This window comes from Rhipicephalus sanguineus, chromosome 1, assembly GCF_013339695.2.
Source record: "Rhipicephalus sanguineus isolate Rsan-2018 chromosome 1, BIME_Rsan_1.4, whole genome shotgun sequence".
In the NCBI taxonomy this organism is placed as follows: domain Eukaryota; kingdom Metazoa; phylum Arthropoda; class Arachnida; order Ixodida; family Ixodidae; genus Rhipicephalus; species Rhipicephalus sanguineus.
Window position 1 is genome coordinate 224,312,791 of NC_051176.1, and position 20,186 is coordinate 224,332,976.

General features: G+C 45.7%; 1 protein-coding gene across 1 annotated transcript in view; it reads right to left on the reverse strand.

Annotated features, from left to right (window-relative positions):
• The window catches only part of LOC119373190 (serine/threonine-protein phosphatase 4 regulatory subunit 1), a gene marked incomplete in the record, with an annotated part of 89,672 nt that overhangs the window by 36,066 nt on the left and 33,420 nt on the right, over positions 1–20,186 (reverse strand). Inside the window, 3 exon segments of the mRNA XM_037643195.2 lie at positions 2,602–2,662; positions 5,470–5,612; positions 7,406–7,512. Of these exon segments, the coding sequence (XP_037499123.1) occupies positions 2,602–2,662; positions 5,470–5,612; positions 7,406–7,512 (311 nt within the window).

A 20,186-nucleotide genomic window follows, 5' to 3' on the forward strand; every position in this document is an offset into this window, starting at 1 on the left:
TTTGTTCATGCACGATGGCATGCGGGCCCCAAAAGCATGGCCTTCGAGATCTGCAACCTCATGACGTGTTTTTGGATTCTTTGGTTATCGAACAAAAATCCCGGAGGCTATGCTTTTTCTTGCTTTTCATGCCGAAGCAGCACGCCAGCATGCCAGCCTGCTACAAAGCCACAAGTACCATCACCAAGTTATCAATGGTGAGGACTTGTTCCTTTGTTGTTTGTGGGCAGTGTTATCTGTTGTGGCATCGTGGACTTGTGTACTTCTTGAATGGTTCCTGATAAATGCTCAGTTGGGAGTCGAACTAAACATTGACCAGCTCGTAGGGATAAAAGTTTGACTGGTGCCACGGAAGTGGACCCGAGCGGTGGAGAAGATGCCAACGCCACCGCTAAACATTTTACCGCACTCCCGAGCTTGCATTGGCATCCAGTGTCCTTCACCGCTGTTGTGGCGCAATGGAAAGATGTTGAATTTGCTAATTTAGAACGCTTCAATGATACTGAGGATGACTTGATGAACTTGATGGTGCACAAAAGCAAGACATGCTTACGGACTGTGAGACCTGTAATCAATTAATTTAAGCCTTAAATACGCATATTTTGTATTTTCAATTATCGAACTATTTCGCAATCCCCTTCAAGTTCAATATACCCGGGATCGACTGTATTTCAGCATTCGCGCTTCTGTCATCTGGACAAGGCCTCTCCTGCCTTCTTACATTGTATCCTACTATAACCTCAAAAGATTTTGCTAGAATGAGCACTGCATTTTTATTTTAATGACCATACTACGCAGAATACAGGTATGAAAGTACTATCCACGCTAGGGACAAGACTAGAGTGCAGCAAGTACAGATGTATCTAGTCTAAGGTGCTACACAGTTGCTCAATATTGCAAAAAAAGCTGAAGTGAAAATCAAGTAAATTATTGCAGTTGCATTGAGATCACCCATTACCACGAGCCATGGTACAAATGAAAGCGGCTCCTCAGTTGCATGCTCTTAGCAGGCTGTCGCTGTAAACTGCCCAAGCACGGATTGTATAAATAGTTCTGTTGTCGCTGTATAATACATTTAATTTTATAGCAATAATGCTAATAATAAAAACAATTGTTTAAAAAAAAAGACTCAGCTTTCAATATTACTTATTCTTGAGTCCATGCTACCACAGTGACACACTAATAAAGCCTAGCAAGCTCGCCAAACACTCCGAGGGTGCATTCTGCAACAGATGTCGCAAAGCGTTCCCTTGTGAAAGCATGTTAAAGGGACACTAAAGACAAATAACAATTTATGTCAGAGTGAAAGCACAATGTATGACAACTTCTAAAATGGCAATATTATCAACAGCAGTGCCCTACTTACCGAAAAATTAAGCTAAATGTATCACATGATGAGCGCCACGAGGGGGACATTTTCGAAGTGATCCCGATGACGTAGGGAAGTCGGCCTACAATAAATCACTAGTAATCAAACTAGCAGCAGTAAAAAAAGAACATTCCGAGCATCAAAAGACGTAATAAAATGCTGTTTGTTCGTTTCCGCTTGATTCATGGAAAACAAAACCTCCGTGGCGTTGCCATGGGGAACGGCGCGCGTGGTTCAAAGGTTCCGTTTTCGCCGAACTGTGCCTCGCCCGTCTCAGTGGTAGTTTCGGGATCGCGTACTGCCGTGCGTGTTTTGCGCGCTCGTAAAAGTTGCTCTGACAGAAAGTTTGACAAAATTCCGCATGCGTGTGATATTGCCGGATACCCGAATGGTGCACAACGCCAGTGCTGCAGCAAGGAAACCGGTGTGTCTTTTCACTGGGTGCCGTGGAATGAACCCTTACGCTCGAAGTGGCTTAGTGTCATGCCATTGCGCCAGTGTGCTAAACAGTCAAAACCTCTGCGTGTGTGCTCGCTGCACTTTCGTACTGAGGATTACGAGACCAACCGCAACTTGGTGACGGCTTTGAATGTGCCCATCCGAGCAAGTCTTTGCCGCAGCGCCGTTGTTGCTACTGTGGGTCCCGCTACTTCCGCTCGGCTGCCACTAGTGTCGGCGGCCGCGCAGTAAAAGCGGGCAACGTTGGGCACGGCAGCAGTGACGTAGGAGAGTCGTATTTTCAGGCGGGAGATTTGAAGCGCGCTAACGCAATGCGGACCACTAAAAACGTGATTTTATTTCAAAATAAGCACTTCCTTGGCACAAAAGCAACGCTACGAGGCTTCTGGACCGCTATTTCAACAATCAACGTCAACTTAATATTTGCCTTTAGTGTCCCTTTAATGACGCTAGCAGCAAAGTGTGCTCGCTCAAAGCCCATGTGACAAGAGCACTGGATACCAAACAAAGCATAGCGTGGCTAATTAGCCACCCTGCCTTTGCTTTTTCTTCCCCTCACTCTCTTGCATGAGCTGAACTCCTGCAGAACCATCAATGGCCCTTAGTACTAGCAAGCAAAGCATTGCTAAATCAAGACATATGTACATGAGCATTCTTTTATCCCTTGCATATTCCAAGACGAGTTTCATCACCTGTGAAGCTTTCTGCTGGGTGACATGAGCGCACTATAAAGAAGTGAAGCACAGAAAGCATTGCTGGGTTTGAAAACTTACTGCGATCTATCAATCCTTGTTCTAAAATAAACAACAGGGACACCTGGGTCCTTTTTCTGACCTGAAACGGGAACAAGCAGACATATGTGGAACTGTAACATCGAAAGCAAAATTAAAAATGGGCACCACAAAAAGATAAAACACCAATCTAGACTTAAAAAGAAGATGCAGCATAATATCAAAAGATGAAAGCAAAAGTCCCTCCGGATCGTTTCAATCACCCGTTAAAGGGTTCTTTAACGTGCAGCAACATTGCACAGTACGTGGGCCTTTCGCATTTCACCACCACCTAGTGCGACCGCCGCTGCCAGGACCAGCAGCCGAGCCCCGTAACCAGCGAGCCGCAGCATAGACACTCAGCACCAAGAGATAATGTACTTCTATAATTACAAAACTGTTACATAAACTTCGAACTCTAACAAAATCATTTCAAGAACAGTAGTAGTACTTGAAGAGACCGTAAGACCTCTTTCGTCTGAACAGTTCATCTTATCAGAAAGGCAGTGGAGCGCTATGTTTGCTTTCTGGACCAGGACAGTTTTTTCAATGGCTAAGCTTTCAGAAGGATGTGTTGGCATTTCATGATAACTTCGAACTTCTCTCTGGTTAATGGACAAGTTTTCCTTTCCATGGTACTTTATTAATCAACTGAAAAACATCCATAAAATGGACAAGCTGGCTCTAGCCCGCACATTTCTGGCAAAAATTCACTAAGAATGAACTCTGTTGATCAACAATACTTCCTCATTTTCTCTCTGTCTGACTAGCAATGCCACAGACTATACACACTCCTTAAATTCAGCCCTTGGAAAGATGCAGGGCAATGCCTTAATTAACCCTCAGGCTCGCATGTACAGTATTGCAAACTACTTCTGTCAGCCACAAATTGTTAAATTGTTCACTTCAAGCAGTCTTGCAGTTTTGTTATCAAAATCAGTTTCCTTTGAAGCCATCATCTCGCAAGACATGGTGCATGGCCACTTCTCCACGATGAACAACGTAACAGCTTTCTGATGAAACAGACTACAGTACACTTATGAAATGATTGGTATGTATATATTGGACAATTTGATAAACCAGAACAATGTCATCTTGTGATATATCTCAAGAATAGAAAAAGTGCTGAAACTGGAGCCATCAAATTCGAATACAGTAGAACCCCGCTGTTACGTTCCTCACTGCTGCGTTTTCCCGGCTGTGACGTCGTTTTCCGCCGGTCCCGGCATAGCTCCCATAGGATACAATGTATTGGGAACCCCGCTGTTACGTCGTAACTGTCGGACCGTTCCCGTATGATACGTCGCGAAGTGCGCCCGGAGCCGACCGAGTGACTACCAAAGAGAGCGGCCATGGTGCATTTTCACGCAGATTGGCCTCGTTTGACCGTAATATTAGCCGCATGAGAGGCGCAAGCAACAGAATCTTTCAATTGATGCAAACAAAAGCATGGCCTTCGAGATTCAAATTGCAAAGATGGCGTCTATGACGTAACTGCTCGCGAAAGCAAGGCCTTTGAGATTGGCATTTACTATTGACAAAAGCATAGCCTCTGAGATTTGCATTGCACAAACATGGCGTGTATGACGTAATTGCTTGCGAAAGCAAGGCCTTCGAGATTGGCATTCAGTTCTGCCATCGCGTTGGCGTAGACTCATCATCATCGTCATTTGTCGGAGAACGGGAGGAGTTCGAGCTGGTTGGAGCTCGCATGGTCGTGCGTGCGGTTCGCGGTCGGACTCGCCGCGCCGGTCATGATTGCGTGTGCTTAGTTCTTTCATGCCTACAGCTGTTGGTGTTAAGGGGGGACGTGGCACTTAGGGAATGAAAATCAACCAAAAAATCTAGTTTTCGCTGGCCATCTCTGCACGTTCCTGACATCATTGTGCACCTAATTACAAATTTTCATTGCTGCATACCATCGTCTTCTATCCAGATCTTACTTTAAAAAAGCAAAACCATGCATCCTGCCCTTTAAATTGAGGGCAAATGGCAAACAATTTTTCATGCTCTTCCTGTAATGGAGGAGCAATATCTTTTGTTCTGTCTGGGTTATCATTATGATTTCTCTTTCACTTCTAAGATAAATAGATGCGATGTGTCATAAGGCAAATTTCGTTATACCACTTTCTTAAGAAAATGTTCCAAATCAAGATTTTCTTTTGAGTATTAATTGGGGTGTTTTTTAAATTGGCTGCAACAGCCCACAACTCTGCTTGGAAAGGTCCTAAAGCAATTATTTATGCTTTACGACACACTACAAACATTCTAAATGTATTCTGTGGATTGTACACTGGTGTGTAGGTTGAGGTTAATTAGCTAATTAGGCCTTAAACAAAGAAGTAGGTGTTTGTGATATCCAGGAAACTACTTATCATAGGAAAAAAGCAATTGCATATTTGAAATCAGCACACAAACATTCTTAAACACTGCAAGTTCCATCAAAATTGCTCAAGAATTAAAAAAAAAGTTTTAAAGTGCCACGTCTCCCCTTAAAAAAATCACATACGTTGATTACATTTCTGTGGATAAGGCCGTCCTAAGCTCCGCGTTTCTATCCATCGACTAGATCGCGGCTGAGCGCGCCAATTTTCGTGCTGCTCGTAAGAATTGAAATAAAATTCTGTACCACTAAATATTTTGCCGTTTTTTCCTGTTTTTCGGCTCTTACGTTTCCCGTCTCTTACGTTTATTTCCTACGGTCCCTTCAAAAACGTATCAGCGGGGTTCTACTGTAGCATGGGTGATATTTGAAGTGATTCGTTTCTATTCAATTATAATGTGACAGCCCTATTACTTTATGCTTTGCTCATTTAACCCAGAGACTTTTGCCAGAACGCAGTGAATATTACACAAACAGCTCATATTTACCTGGTTGGCAACATCCGTAAGGTACTGCACCAATATGGAAACCACGTGCTCTTTGACAACATTTTCTAGCAGTCCACCTTCACTAGCACAAAAACTGGCAATGTTGGGAAGCTGTTCGACCAGTTCAGTCCGTACACTTGGTTCTGAAATGAATCACAAGCTTCTCACAAATACAGCAACCAACAAGAACCACTTGTACATAAAAATTAGGTGCATAATATAATGCAAGGCAAGCACATTAAAACAACATGCACACAATATAAACCATGAAACGAGGACTGAATACATAACTATTCATTTAACATTCATGACCTTAAAACCACAAAAATTATTGGCATGTCTCAGAACTTAACCAGAGAAAAGCTATTGCTAAGCCTAAGAGCTCAGCAAGCCGCAAGAAAGTTAAGCAGTGCCGTGACGTCACGAAAACAAGACCATGTAGGAACAGCACTACAAGGCCCGACACTCACTTCGAATCACTCAGTTATCTGCGACGCAGCTACAGTGGCATTCAGAATGAGTAGCAGCACAGGAGGCAATCGAGCAAGCTGGAGCAAGCCTCAAGAATACTGCAACGTCCTGTCTTAAGACTTGGCAACCATCTAAAAGACAATTTGTAGCCAAAAATTCTGAAAAACTAAACATGAGCCAATGGCCGCAAAAGTAGCCACGCTCGTTTCAAAATAGCCGCAATGTATTTCAACGACCAAAGTACCAGTCCTCAGATGAAAATGTAATAATAATAATAATAATAATAATAATAATAATAATAATAATAATAATAATATCTGGGGTTTAACGTCCCAAAACCATGACATTATGTGGGACGCTGTAGTGGAGGGCTCTAGAAATTTCAACCTGGGGTTCGTTAATGTGCACCTAAATCTAAGTACACGGGCCTAAAACATTTTTGCCTCCATCGAAAATGAAGCTGCCACAGCCAGGATTTAATCCCGGGATCTTCAGGTCAGCAGCCGAGCGCCATAACCACTAGACCACCATTTCGGTGAAAATCTAAACAAGAACAATATGGACACTTTAAAATCAGAACTGCTCGGAATTAAAACTTGAAAAATTTCACGCGGAATGATGAAGTGTCTTGCGCTGCTGCAAAAATGACACAGTCTTCATGCACCTTTTGTGACTTTTCTCAAGGGGAGAAGTAACAGTGCTATGGTGACAATAAAATTGAATACGTTGCAAATACACCCTAAATCACAATTGCTTAGATTCAAGGATAATGGTAGCGTTTACTTTCGCAAACATTTTTTTGCAAAATCATGAGGTCCAAGCAGTTAATACTCCTGAATCACAGCCCAAGCTTAATCCTAAGGATCAACACAAGTAGTTTTGCCAGACACCAGGTTTTAAATGTTGTATGCTGCAGAGCAGACTGTCATGTTCACTTTCAATTACAATTTAGTCGCGTTCAGCAACAAGTTGCATGAAAACGCAGGTCATGGGTGACAGTTTTCCTGAAGTCCGAACAATTTATATCAAAGGCTTTTTTTGTTTTTGTATGTGTGCGCTGCAAGCAACAAATTAAATATTGGAAACTGCAAGGACGCTTTGATAGCTATGTTTCAACACCCCATACTTAAGCGCCATCGGCTGTGACATCACTGGATATTTATAATTTGGCAAAAGCCGAGGTAACAAAATCTGGCCAAAAAACCAGACAAGTAGACAAGACGTTTCTGCCGCCACCGGCCTAAAAATGTAGCCGAAGTGGCACAAAGTAGCCACACCTGGCAACCCTGCTTGCAACTGCTGTCATTTCTATGTGACAATGGCAGAAGTCCGAATGACACAGCAAGGCAGAAAATCAAGATGTCTACACTATAAGCAGCTACTCCCCTACTAACTTCTGCAGAGCAAACATTTAATATACAGCGTATAGAGCAAAAAATAAATATGGAAGAGTAAACAAGCTTACCACAGTCCATTGATATGGAGGAAAGGGCCGACAGCACTGCACTGACAGCATCTGGAGAATCAAGGCAAACACGCAAGGTGTCCACGATATTCCGAGCCACAAGCTGTCTGCATAGGAAACAATAATAATGATAACTTTAATGCATGCAATATTTTACATATAGATATTCAATGGTGTTTACACTGTTTTATTACAAGTTAAAAAGCGTTTTCTTGTGGCATTGCTTATTCTGCACTATTCCAAGTAATTTCATTTCACTATTTGCACACACCAAACAGAATGGTAACGCTTTAGATCAACAGTCCGAATTCTCATTAGCAGCACTTGACACACATGGCAAGCCCCAGCATATCACTTTCAATATTATTCAGCATGCCACGTATTAGTATTAGTCATGCATGCACCAAAGAACAAACTAGGCCGGATGTAGTAAAGGCATTTATTACTAGAACTTGCACACTATCATGCTGACATATATATCATATATGATCTGACATATATGGCCTGTATCGGACAATTATAAATGAATGATATGCAGCAACATTTGCCTTGAAGCATTTCTTCCGAAGATCAAAAGAGGTGCTATATTCCACATAGTTTTTTCGAAATTGTAGTTATAACATGCACTATTCAAAGTGTATCTTACAGAAAACACTTGGGTATCTGGTGAAAGTTACCAGCCGGCACAAAAACCAACAAGTGAAAGCTTCACAATGGCCTTCTGCAGGAGTGGGGGGCTGCTGCGCTTGTGCAGTGGCAATGACAAGGTGCAAACAGAGTTATCCCGGAAGAAGCTTGCAAGTTATCCCGCGGGAAAAAAAAGTGTGAATCCAGGCCACAGATTTTCTACCAGCTCGCAGTGGACAACTTTGGAAGCCAACGGCCGCCAATCTAGATTTTAGCGATCTCCACTGAAGGCGCTGTTCAGACCCGAAAAGGTCCATGGCGTTTTTAATGCAACTATAAAAGCGCAGAAAATGAAGACCCCCCCCCCCCCCAGAACCTTATTTTTAAATCTCAAATGCTGGGCACTTGAAAATAATGCCAAGAAAGCTTTCTGAATTTCGTTTTAAGCTAGAGCATTAAACTTGCCATGTGCATAGCTGGCATGAAAGGGTGTGCTTATTTTTTAATTATTGTTTTACATATCTAGCAGAATCAAGTTCTTTTGACTTGCTAATAAGAACCACCTTTAACAAATATTTTCTGAAATATGAAAGCACTTTAAACAGAATTGTGGACACACAATCTGTTAATGCATCACTGCAAAAGTGAAGTAGGAGAGTTTGAGATAAAATTGACAACCGGTAACAGCGCAGCATAACATTTCAGTAGCTGCAAGCTTGAGCAGCAAAGAAAACGGAAGCCAAAGTATTGCACACTTCATGCAGTCTTCACAAAAAAACAGGTGCTCAGAAATAAGTTAACAAACAAAATCTGTATTGTAAGTTCCTTTTAAAAATTCGGTATTTTTTCAAATAATTGCTTGACGGGTTGCTGCAGAGAGAACGTGGTTTGTCGCCTGGCTTGCTAACTCCAGGTGTCTGGTGACGACTATGGTATGTACAATGATCACATACACACACACAGAGTTTGTAGTCACAAATGCACATACATACATACATAAAAAGAGTCATTCACTTCTTTGGTTGAGTCAAGTGTTCCTCAAGAACACCGACAGCGCTTTTGTGTTGCGCATCGCACAACCGCTGTCTAGCCATGGGCAGAGAAGGTGCCGCAGCTCCAAGCTCAAGCCGTATTGCAAATGAAGTGCTGCCTTTAGAATCTGCCATTCAGTGTCGTAACGGGAACAGTCGCAGAGTACGTGCTTCAAGTCGGTAAACTTCAAATAGGTAAACTGAACATTACATCACGCTAGGCCAAATAAACATTAAACAATGAAAAGCAATCTGATTCCTTTGATTCCTTTGAAGGAAGGTAGTATAAACTGATGGGCAGTAAAATAGAAATTTTTAATGTGAGTGGCACGTTTGGTTAGGTACCATACAACGAATTGAATTAACAGCTTCAAAAAAGCTCACGGATTTATCCATATTCTAAGTCTATTTCTTATTTACTCATATGAAATGAAACTGAAAAGCCAGGACTTCCTTTACAGCCTGAAGTTCGATGGTGAAGGCAGAATTTCAGTTGATAAATTTCTTTGTACGTGCTCTCCGTGCCTCAACACAGAAACACAAAGACAACATTGTATGCTTGCTTGGCGTGCTGATACTTCACATGCACTTTCTTCTCATCTTGATGTACTTCAAAATGTATTGCACAGGTGCGTTTTGTTATCTCCAAGCATACAACAGCGTAAAACAAACGAGTTAATTTCCTCGAAATCTAATGGCAAGGATATCAATTTCCACACACTTCTACGTGCATTCTGTTGCCTTGATTTATGCATTGTCAAGTCTTGATCTGCGATTAACATTTTGTAGTCACTAGCTTCAATAATGTCGCTAAGTGAAGCCCTCTCGGAAATCAGCCACCTCCAAAGCTAAAAACCCAACAATGGAGATTAACAAGGTACTTTCCAAAAATAGAGAGGCAGCGCTGTGCACTTTCAAGCCTGTTTTGCAAATTATGAAAGTAAAGCAGAAAATGTAGCTTCAATAAAAGTGAATCTCAGCTACACAGCAGTCAATAATATAGTCACTGAATATTCAAAGCAAGATCTTGCTGTACGAGGCGAGGCGTGGTGGCACCACTGAAGCCAGTGAACAGCAAGGTTTCATTACTCCCGAGCAGCATCGTATTTAGATTTGCGAGGAGCAACGAATCTCGCAACCCTATGGAGAGCAAGCACCAGCACCGTGGTGAAGGCCGGGAACGTAAACGCCTCCAGCCGTCTCCGCCACTTGCCTACTACTACACTACGCGAGTGCCGGTCACGTGACACTTTCCCCAGAATGAACCGGGCGAGGAGGCGCTCCGAAAGGAAGAAAGCAGGATGGGGCCCTGACAATACAGCGAGAGAGAAGGCGACCGGGCCAAGAGAAGGTCGATGACCTTCGACCGTCCTCTGCGCCAGCCACGAGCAGAGCACGAGAGGGAGCGCGGGGCGCCAAGGGCACTGAAGGGGGAGGGGAGTCCGCCGTTTATGCGCCCTCTCTCTCTCTCCAGCCTTCCCAAAGCACAAGTCGCGAGCGCTCCGGCGCAATGCCAGTGGACCGACAAAACCCCAGCGTATCGTTCTCGCATAAACGCGCTACGACAAACCGCCCGAGAACTCACCCATTAATGGGCCGCTTACAGCTCGCTGCATCGAAGAAAGAAGCGGGAGATCATAACAATCCGTGCTATCGAATGCGAGACTGAGTGTTTTGCAAAAGTTTGCGAAAAAACTTGACGTAGGAAGATTACATTTCGGCAGATTGAGAGCGTGTAGGAAGGCCCGTTAGTGCTGAAGTTGTGTCCGCGATCTCACCGCGAGTTGCACTACGCCACCGCTGCCGCAGTGCATGCCGGTACATGGAGTACTCGGTACGTTCAGCCTGTTCAGCTGCGTTCAGCTGGTGCATTGGCGAGCTGCATTGAGGAGATTTGGCGGCCATATTTGCATGAATCGCGATGGTTGGGTTCACGTGCTGCGTGCAGGGATGCAACAATAGAAGCCTGAAGCAGGACTCGGGTTTTACTTGTTTTCAAAAGATCTCAAGCTCAGACAGGAATGTGTGCGACAGTCAACGAAGTCGGACAGTGCGGCCACTACCGCGCTCTTTCAACGTATTGTTCAACGTGTTAGTTTAACAGCACTCTGTTGCGTCATAACAAGCTGCCGATCAGCGACAGCGAAACGTCATGCAACGTGTGCTCGATCCCTTTGCCGGGGCGATCGCCGCGAGCGGCGGCAGATTGGATGCCTAAACCGACCTCTCACCAAAAGCTTTGACTTTCAAGCGTAATGCTTGAACGAGACCTGTGACACAAACGAAGTTTACAACTGCACACTGTGCATGTAGACTCGCGCCATGGAGTACACGGTGAAAACTCGGCCGTGCCAGCATCGCAGCCAACGACGCCGCCGGGAACAGCGGTACCAAAGCTTAGCTTCTTATATGAGCTTGAGCGGCTCTTAGCGTACCGTACACAGCAGTTTCCAAGCGGTAGGCCTAGCGACCATATCGGCGCCCAGCCATCTGCTGAGTCCGCCGCCGGTGGCCGGAGCGGACTACTGCTCATCCACCCCACATTGTGTGCGACGCCAAAACTTCTACTGACTGATCTATCTCTTGTGCAGTAGGGAATATTTTGCCGTTCACAAGATTTCCGCGACGTTAAACTTTTGCAAACGGCATGCGGCCAGTCGCCGTCCCGCGGACGTACTTCTAACCTGCCTCACGGCTACTCTTTCATATTCATTCACGTTTAACGCATCACTGTGATCGAAGTCCGACGTTGATAACAGTGTACATGGAAAGTGTTGCTTCGACAAAAAAGAAGCGGAAAAGCTTTTTTTTTTTTCGTCCCGTCAGTTCTTTTTTTCTTCGTAGTCGCGAAGAGCTCTACGCAGTTTGGGCAAGTTATTTTCCGCATACTGTAACTTGCATCGCTCGCTTGCTAATGTTCACTAAATAAGATTTTTGCACTCATGACAACAGCAACGTGATTTCTCGGGGTTTTTTTTTTTCTTTTTTACTAGTACGTATTCAGCGAAGCGACACAAGCGCATCAACACGCCGAAAACGACCTAGCCACATGTGAGCAGTGCCGACTCTGCTTTTTTTTTTTCTTAACGCTAGGATATGCAGTGTAACCTGAAATACAACAACATGCATTGGAGGTCCGCACCCCGTTTTCCACCGCGTTCAATGGTCTAATGTGCCGCGGATTCGTGCCAAACGCTAATATACCTGAAGCACGCAGCAAACAGCCGCACCAGCAGCGCTCAGAGTATTCCAAGATGGCGGCAGTGCCGCTGTCGGAAACTCGCGCGTGCGCAGATTATCTGGTGAGATCGGTCTATTCCAGGGTGGCTGTTTCCGACGTAAAGGGCAGCCGCTGTCGGCGCATTTGCTCTATAGAACCGATTCTGCGCGAACTTGGCAACGTCGGCTCCCCGTGGTTATTTCGGCCGGGATCAATCCGATAATATTGACGCAACAGCGCCAGTAAATTTCAATAGTACTCATCGTTTTATTAAGAGCGCTGTGCTAGCTAGAGCTCTCAACATGGAATGTCTAAAACATGCTGAAGACTTAAGTTGTAAACAACAGCCTTCAGTAAAAGCGCGGCTTGCAAACATTATGCAGGAAAATTTGCGCTAAACTAGAAAAAGACAACACAAAGAAGGAACACTTAAACAGATCGAGCGCACACTACCAACTGTTTTTATTGAACGTAGAGCATCAGTTAAAATAGGGAACCTTAGAGTCACTGTATATGCTACCTTTAGGTAGCAGAGTAGCGCATAGGTCCGGCTAGCAACCACAGCTATGCAGTGAAGTCGCACTCCATTTTTGCAGGCGACATGCCTACCTCGTCGCCGATAAACATGTCTGGCGTGTCGAAGGCCGGCGATAAACATTGGCTGTCGATGACTAGTGTTAATTGAGTGAGCTGCAGCGGCGGCGTCGAGAAATACAAAAATTGGCCCGAGCGTCAGCTTCTCCGCAATGCATGGTTGCTAGCGGCGTTGGAAAGCAGATGCGCAACTCTGCTACCTAAAGGTAGCATATACAGTAACTCTAGGGAACCCCGAACTGCGCAGACACCCCGTGGCTGCGCATAGATGCACAGACACATCGAGGAACATCACGTGTTAACGCATCTTATTCATCAAAAAAGACACTTCTGCGCCGTAGAGCGCTACCGAGGCCTCACTTACACAGCTATCTTTTTTCCCCTTAATGAAGAATGCTTCCAAAACCTCCCGCGCACACGTGTTTTTGCTACGTCCAAGTATTTTAGTCTGTTCACCTTATTCATCAAAAAAGACACTTCTGCGCTCTACGGCGCAGAAGTGTCTTTTTTGATGAATAAGGTGCGTTAACACGTGATGTTCCTCGATGTGTCTGTGCATCTATGCGCAGCCACGGGGTGTCTGCGCAGTTCGGGGTTCCCTATTTTAACTGATGCTCTACGTTCAATAAAAACAGTTGGTAGTGTGCGCTCGATCTGTTTAAGTGTTCCTTCTTTGTGTTGTCCTTTTCTAGTTTAGCGCAAATTTTCCTGCATAGTATGAACCAACTAGCCCCTCAAGACGTCCTGATCAACTATATTTGCAAATATTAAGAGCACGCAACGTCCGCAATGCAGTCGCTGCAAAAGAAAGTCGCCTAATGTGGCGTCTAAAGGGCTATGAAAGAGCAACAACAAAAACCTTAAGTGGTAAAGTACTTTTACTCGTTTTGCAAATTGTCGATTACCTGAGGAAGGGTAAATTTCTAAATTAGGTTTCCGCGTCATAACCCCTCTACGTGTGACGTTTGCGATGTGCTAAACGTCAGCGAGGCTTTGCAATTGCTACATTAAAGGCATCAACTCCCTCACACTCAAGGCTAACTTCGAGGAATCACATGACTCCATTACTATCCGCCCACTGACGTCACGCGGCTTTGACAAATACACGACCAAGTCTGTTTGGAACCAAATATTCCCGTTTTTGATCCAATGCCGTGAATACCGCTAACCTTACCTTTACTAATCACAAACCAACGTTTGGTGCCATTTCCGCCAGACAGATAGTTCCGGCGAGTACCGCGACGCATTAATGCGGTGGATAGCGATGTACTTCGTTTGCGCGATTAAAATATTATCTCTTTGATATCGGTGCTTTGATGCACGCTAAAAATATCTCGCGCAGTCAGTTTAAGCAACCCACAAATGAAAAATTGTAACTTGAAAGGTGTTAGAGGGGCTCGAAGAGCCCGTCATGAACTGTTCGAGGACGATTACTGCAAGTACAGAGCGTAGAGGAAAGCGTTTCAATGTAACAATGCCCCGTGGTCTCCGTTCCTTTGAAGTCCTTGTTCCTTTCGCGCTGTTTCTTTGTTTCAATGTGCACCCATTTATCGAAATACTGTCAGCTGTGCCTCGTTATAGCAAGCGTACGTTACGGAGAGCGTGCACTGTGACACTTAAGCAATTCCAAACATATCTATGGCAAGATCATCACAAACAAGAGTCGATCGTTAGATACAATGCTGAGCGCCCGGCTCAGGGCACTGTAGCAGACGGCGAGGCACTGCCCTTCCCTCCTCACGACGCATTTGCGCCAAGTACCCTCGGCGAGCGAGCGCTCCCGTGTGTCCAAGTGGACGACCTTGTACGCAGCTACACACGTGACTCCTTGCGCGATAGGATGTGTCTGAAGGATCAGCTCGCACGTCAACAGCGGCGGACTCGAGCACGCAGAAGTGACCGGGTACGGCACAGCCCGTAACTCGGAGATCTTTTCGAAGCATTGTTTGGGGGTTTTCTTCGTGACTAACGCTTTTCCCATAGGAATACATAGGGTTCCGCGGGAAATAAAATAGCCAATGACGACTCGAACACATCAAGCTTGTCGGGTCTCGAACCTTCTTAAAGATGCAGGGTGTATCGAACACAGTGCATAGACGGTTTCGCCAGCTCTTGCTGTGATCTGGCAACGATGCACCTGCATCGGAATCGCCCAAGAAAACTTTTTTTCCTGGTCACCGCTGCTGGTCTCGCGATGTTGTGCGCGGATAGAAATTGCACCGAAGCGCTTGCGACTCTGACAATGCTGTGACGTCAGGATGCAGCCTGCGATCAGGCATACCCGTGTCACATGGACATTTGGAAAGCCTTTAAACCGACAGCCCGTAGTTCGAGCTACTGCACGGCCACCTTCGAAGGCCACTGAGTCAATAGTTTAGCGTGTCAACGGAGCACCCTACAACTAAATCAAAACCTCGATGGCCTTTGAGTAGCTGAAGTGGAAATAGCGCGAAAGTGCCCTCTCGCTCACAGTGCGCTCGTGCTCACGATTAGAAAGGAAAAAAATCAAACCGGTATGCTCTTAAAATAGCATATGTGAGTGTTATTAATCATTTAATAAAGTATTTTTGCCACTTGAAATGCTTAAACTGCAGACACTCTTAACAGAGACGTGCCTGTGTTGTAGAGTATATGGCAGCCGAATCAAGTGGTGAAAACTTTTCCACAGTTTCGCAGCTCAAGCTTTAAAAAAAAACTAACATAGATACATAAGAACGTACAAAAAAATTGTTAAAATATTTAAACAAAATAACAGACATCTGCGCTTTTAGGTGAATATATGTTATTTATCTTTCGGCGACATGAAAACGAAAAAAGATACGCAGGGCCACACAATTCTTGCGAAAAGCGCCTGAACCACTCAACGGCCGTTCAAAACTGTCGAGTAGCAGCGCCACAAGTCCAGCGAGTCGATAGAGTTGTGGCGTTTCGAAGGCCATCGAGTGGTTGGCCTTTCAAGAGTGGCCGTGTGAGGTTAAACTCCACGGCCATGTCGCGGGCCCTCTGGATGGCCCTAAGCTGGTCTCCTTTGTCTTGGCTAGTGAGCAGATAGTTCCAGTCCGCCTCCGTAGAGGGAGACTCGCTGCTCCCGCGCAACGCAGGGCATTGCCACAGCATGTGTTGTAAGGTGCATTTGGGGTGGCCACAGCGCGGGCACCCCGGCTCTATGCCATCCATGTACTTGGAACATTTTAAAGGCGATGCATACGCCTCCGTCTGTAACAAACGTAGAGTGATTGATTGAGCCCTGTTTAAGTGTGGGTGCGGGAGTGGGTACCTCCGCCTCTCACGCAGATGGGGCACATGGATCGCGGATCATGCGGCACAACTGCATTCCCACGAGGAAATCGCATATTTGTTCTACCCACTTGATTTAAAGCGAGCAATACCTCATGTATAGTCTAGTGCCACAGGTACGATGCTGGTACGTTAGTGTAAATACATTTCTGACACGGACCAAGAAAGATGCACGCTAGCGAGCGTTCTGGGTTGCGAGTCAAAACCAACTCGCCCAATTTTCAGAATTAACCGTAACGCTAGTCTTAAGCCCCCATTTACAAGGTACAAGTTTCCAATTGATGTTCAGCCGTCGTCGTCTGCCATGGCCGATCACCTCCATCGCCGACGCCCAAAGTACATAGCAAACTGTGCAAGCCTACAGACGCCGAAAATCTGTATGAAACATGTCCGTTGCGGTTGGAGCCTCAGCTCTCAATGTGCACTGTCCGAAGCAACATTGATGACATGATGCACCAGCGCTCAAAATGTACCGGTGGGCAGTGCAAACCGCGGGGGCCACGATTGTTTGTAATCGATTACAGTGACGCAGTTACAATTGTTATCGATGAGAGCCCGCGTCGCTGCAAATGCTTGACGCATCGCCTGTAAAAGCTGCACCGCAACATGGCATGATTATGCGATTATGATGTTGCACTCAGAGACCCTGAAGCGGTTTTTACAATTTTTTATAAACGCATTGAGCCGGTAAAGCAAGTCCTAAGAATCATTTGAAGACCAATTTAAGCTCTCTGCGTCAACTGTGTAATTTATTACAAGACTTTAAACGTGTGAATCGCTACAGATCGCAGCGGATCAACTGAGCGAGTTTTCAACTTCTGGCGACTTTTACATGTAGAATTGTTCCAATACACGCAGTAACCAGCGACCGACCTGATTGGATATGTCCATTCTACGTAACGGAACCTCCTGTGGGCAACGAGCGTCGTTCGCCTGTGTTACAACGTGCTCCATGTTGACGTGAGCTGAGCGACAGTGTTTATCTCGAGGTTTCTTGGACACAACGAATTGCCCGAGCTGTGTTGTGTACCACATATCTAGCAATTGGTGACTTGTAAAGCTGCGACATTGTGTAATTTTTTGTGAGGCATCTGGCGAGCGAAATCGTTTCAGCTCGTCGCTGCAATGAGCGTCGCGCTCTCGCTATACGGTCAACGCCACAATCCACGTGTCTGAGGCTGTAACTTCACCCCTGTAGACACAATCACATTGCCCGAGTTTACGCTTATCGGTGATCAGCGCTGTGTGTGTGTGTGTGTGTGTGTGTGTGTGTGTGTGTGTGTGTGTGTGGTGTGTGTGTGTGTGTGTGTGTGTGTGTGTGTGTGTGTGTGTTAAGTGTTTCGTCGTTTTGCGCTGGTAAATCTATCTTAATCGGTGATCCTTCTCGAATTCTTTTTGTTTGTCCGCATGCCTTTGCAGGTTGTCGCCGTACAGGAGAATAAAAGAAGATCGGCTGGTAGTGTGGCGGCACCTGTCGGAGCAGATATCAACCACTCCGCGAGCTGAGATGCCAGACTGCGTGCTGGCCGGCGCACTGGGCCATGGCCTCCGAGATTGCGAGCAACCTGTCAGCGCGCAATCTCGGAGGCCATGACTGGGCGAAGCTCAAACTATCAAGTGCACTCATGAGAACGTTGCGATCTCCAGCGTGTCTCATGAGTTGAGGAGGCAAGGCAGTAGTGAGGAGGGTATAGATGTAATTGTCCGTAGCGGCCTTGGTACACGGTGCGTCGCTTAATTTGTGGTGCGAATGATTTGATGATGCTCTAACCTAAACGCTGACAAAACTTCAAAAACCGTTTCAGGGTCCCTTTAACATAGTTGCACTCAAGCCGATGATTCTTCGTTTGAACATGGACTTTAGATGTCGAGAGTTTAGCTTCCAGATCAGCTCAACCACCCAGCTGACTTTGCACTGCACGTTTGCTTTGGTAAGTGTTTTCTGTACGTGCGCTGGCTGCCAAACACGTTGCAGGTTGTCATCGATTTCCTTGATGTTGCGCTACCACCATGATACCGTTATTCCAATGTAGGATGAGCAAAAATTTTTATGTTCAGTCCATGAAGCACTTGCAGATGGGTCCCACAACAGTACGCAAGTGCTGCCAGCACGACTGTAGGGGACGACGAAGAAGCCGCGTCACTCTCTGCTACGACTTTTGTAACAAACTATAATAATGAGCACCGCCATAAGAACGGAATGAAAAGCACAGACGTAAACAGCGTGCACGGACTCTGAGCCACTTATTCAAAATGACATCACGACGGTTTTTCGCGAGGCATGATATACAGAGTGTGTGTGCGCACCTATACACGGAGGATGTTAGGAATGGATTATGCAGTGAAATAACTAACTACAGATTACTTGGGACGAGAGTACTCCATTCCGCCGCTAATAGAGGTCGCCGAACTCCCTTTGCGACACGGACCGCTCTCCGTTGACGTAAAGACGAGCGAGTCTGAGTTCGCGGGTGGGCGCGTGAAAGTGGTATCAAAGAATGCTTTATGCTTATCTCAGAAACACGAAACACTTGTTTAGACAGCGATTAGTGTATGTCGGACGCGATCGCTATATAAGAAGTGCCCTGCACAGTAATGTATTTTTATTATTATTAAGCTGCAGAGCCCGTCCACGTTGCGGAGCGCCGCCACTAGTCTATTTTGAGCAGCTTTAAAGTGTTGTATGTAAGCTTATTCTTTTCACGCAAAGTGTCATTCTCAGGTAATCGTCCACATCGCTCCGAATGCGTCTGAGTGAGAGCGCCAGAGATATAAAGATCTGTGTATTTGTAGAGTAAAATAGACTCTGCATGATACGTTGATATAGCTGGCCTCTTGGAGCAAAACAGTATGCCCTTCCATTTTTTTTTTAAATCTCGTAACATAAAGGTAAAACTTGCTTTATTTTGTTCTTGTAGATGTGCACAACTAGCAATGTGAAAGATTCGAAGAACAGAGCGACCATCCGACTGAACGGTAAGCCGAAATTTCATACACCTTTTAAAACGAATGATCACCGAATATTTCCTACAGGTATGTAACAGGTGCGTGCTGAATAAAGCAATCGCCTTCTTGGAACAAGTTTCGAGGGCAGCAGCAGTGGTAGCAACACATCATGCAGTTACTTTGTTTTTCCCCTTAAGCTAGACTAAAATATTCACAGAAAACAAATGTTTCTAACGTGCTGTGGTTCAACAAGACGCCTCAAGATGTCACTGACAGTGCTGCTGTTGTCATGCTGGTAGCCATTGTTTCGCCATTCCATATACAGCAATACTATACGGAACAGGCTAAAAACATCCATTGTTAACCGTCCCCCTGTGTTTAACAATGCGCTGCTGTCCTGGACATTCGTTCGGAGCAGGGAGACAAAGGTCGCGCGAAGATGCTCACACATCTTAACTAGACACAACGTAGGCAACCCAAGTGGGTGCGGCTGGATACTCGGAGGGGCTGAACCAACCAGCCGACAGCGTCCGCTAGTCATGAACAGGCTCCGAGGGGATTTGGAGCGCGGCAGGGGAAGACCTCCCCTTTCGCCTCCTCTCCTATGTTCTACAGCAGCAAATTCAGCCGCGGGGCTGCGCTGAAGGAAAAGAAAACAAACAGGCAGCATTCCAGTCGAGGCATCCATCTCTGCTTGGGCTGGTCGAGCTCAGGCAGCAACCAGGGGAGAGGGGTGGCCACCGGAAACGTTCGTCATGCGGAGAAGGCGGCACCGCCACATACGAAAACGGAGATGTCGTAGCGCCGCATGGCTTGACGAAAGACAGACAACACCAACGACCAAAGCAGCCATCCCGCACCATCCTGCCGCCGCTAGCGGGCGGAGAGGCGCTTCAGTCGGCATCGATGCGAACAGATGCCCGAGCCAGCTACGCCACAATATACTGCACGTCGACAAAGAAAAGAACCAAAAAAAAAAAATCGTCCACGTTGCACTTAACGTTTGAGTGCTTCAGAGCTATGTAAAGTTTACGCGAGGGTTCAAGCAGATTCCGCGCGAGAGTTG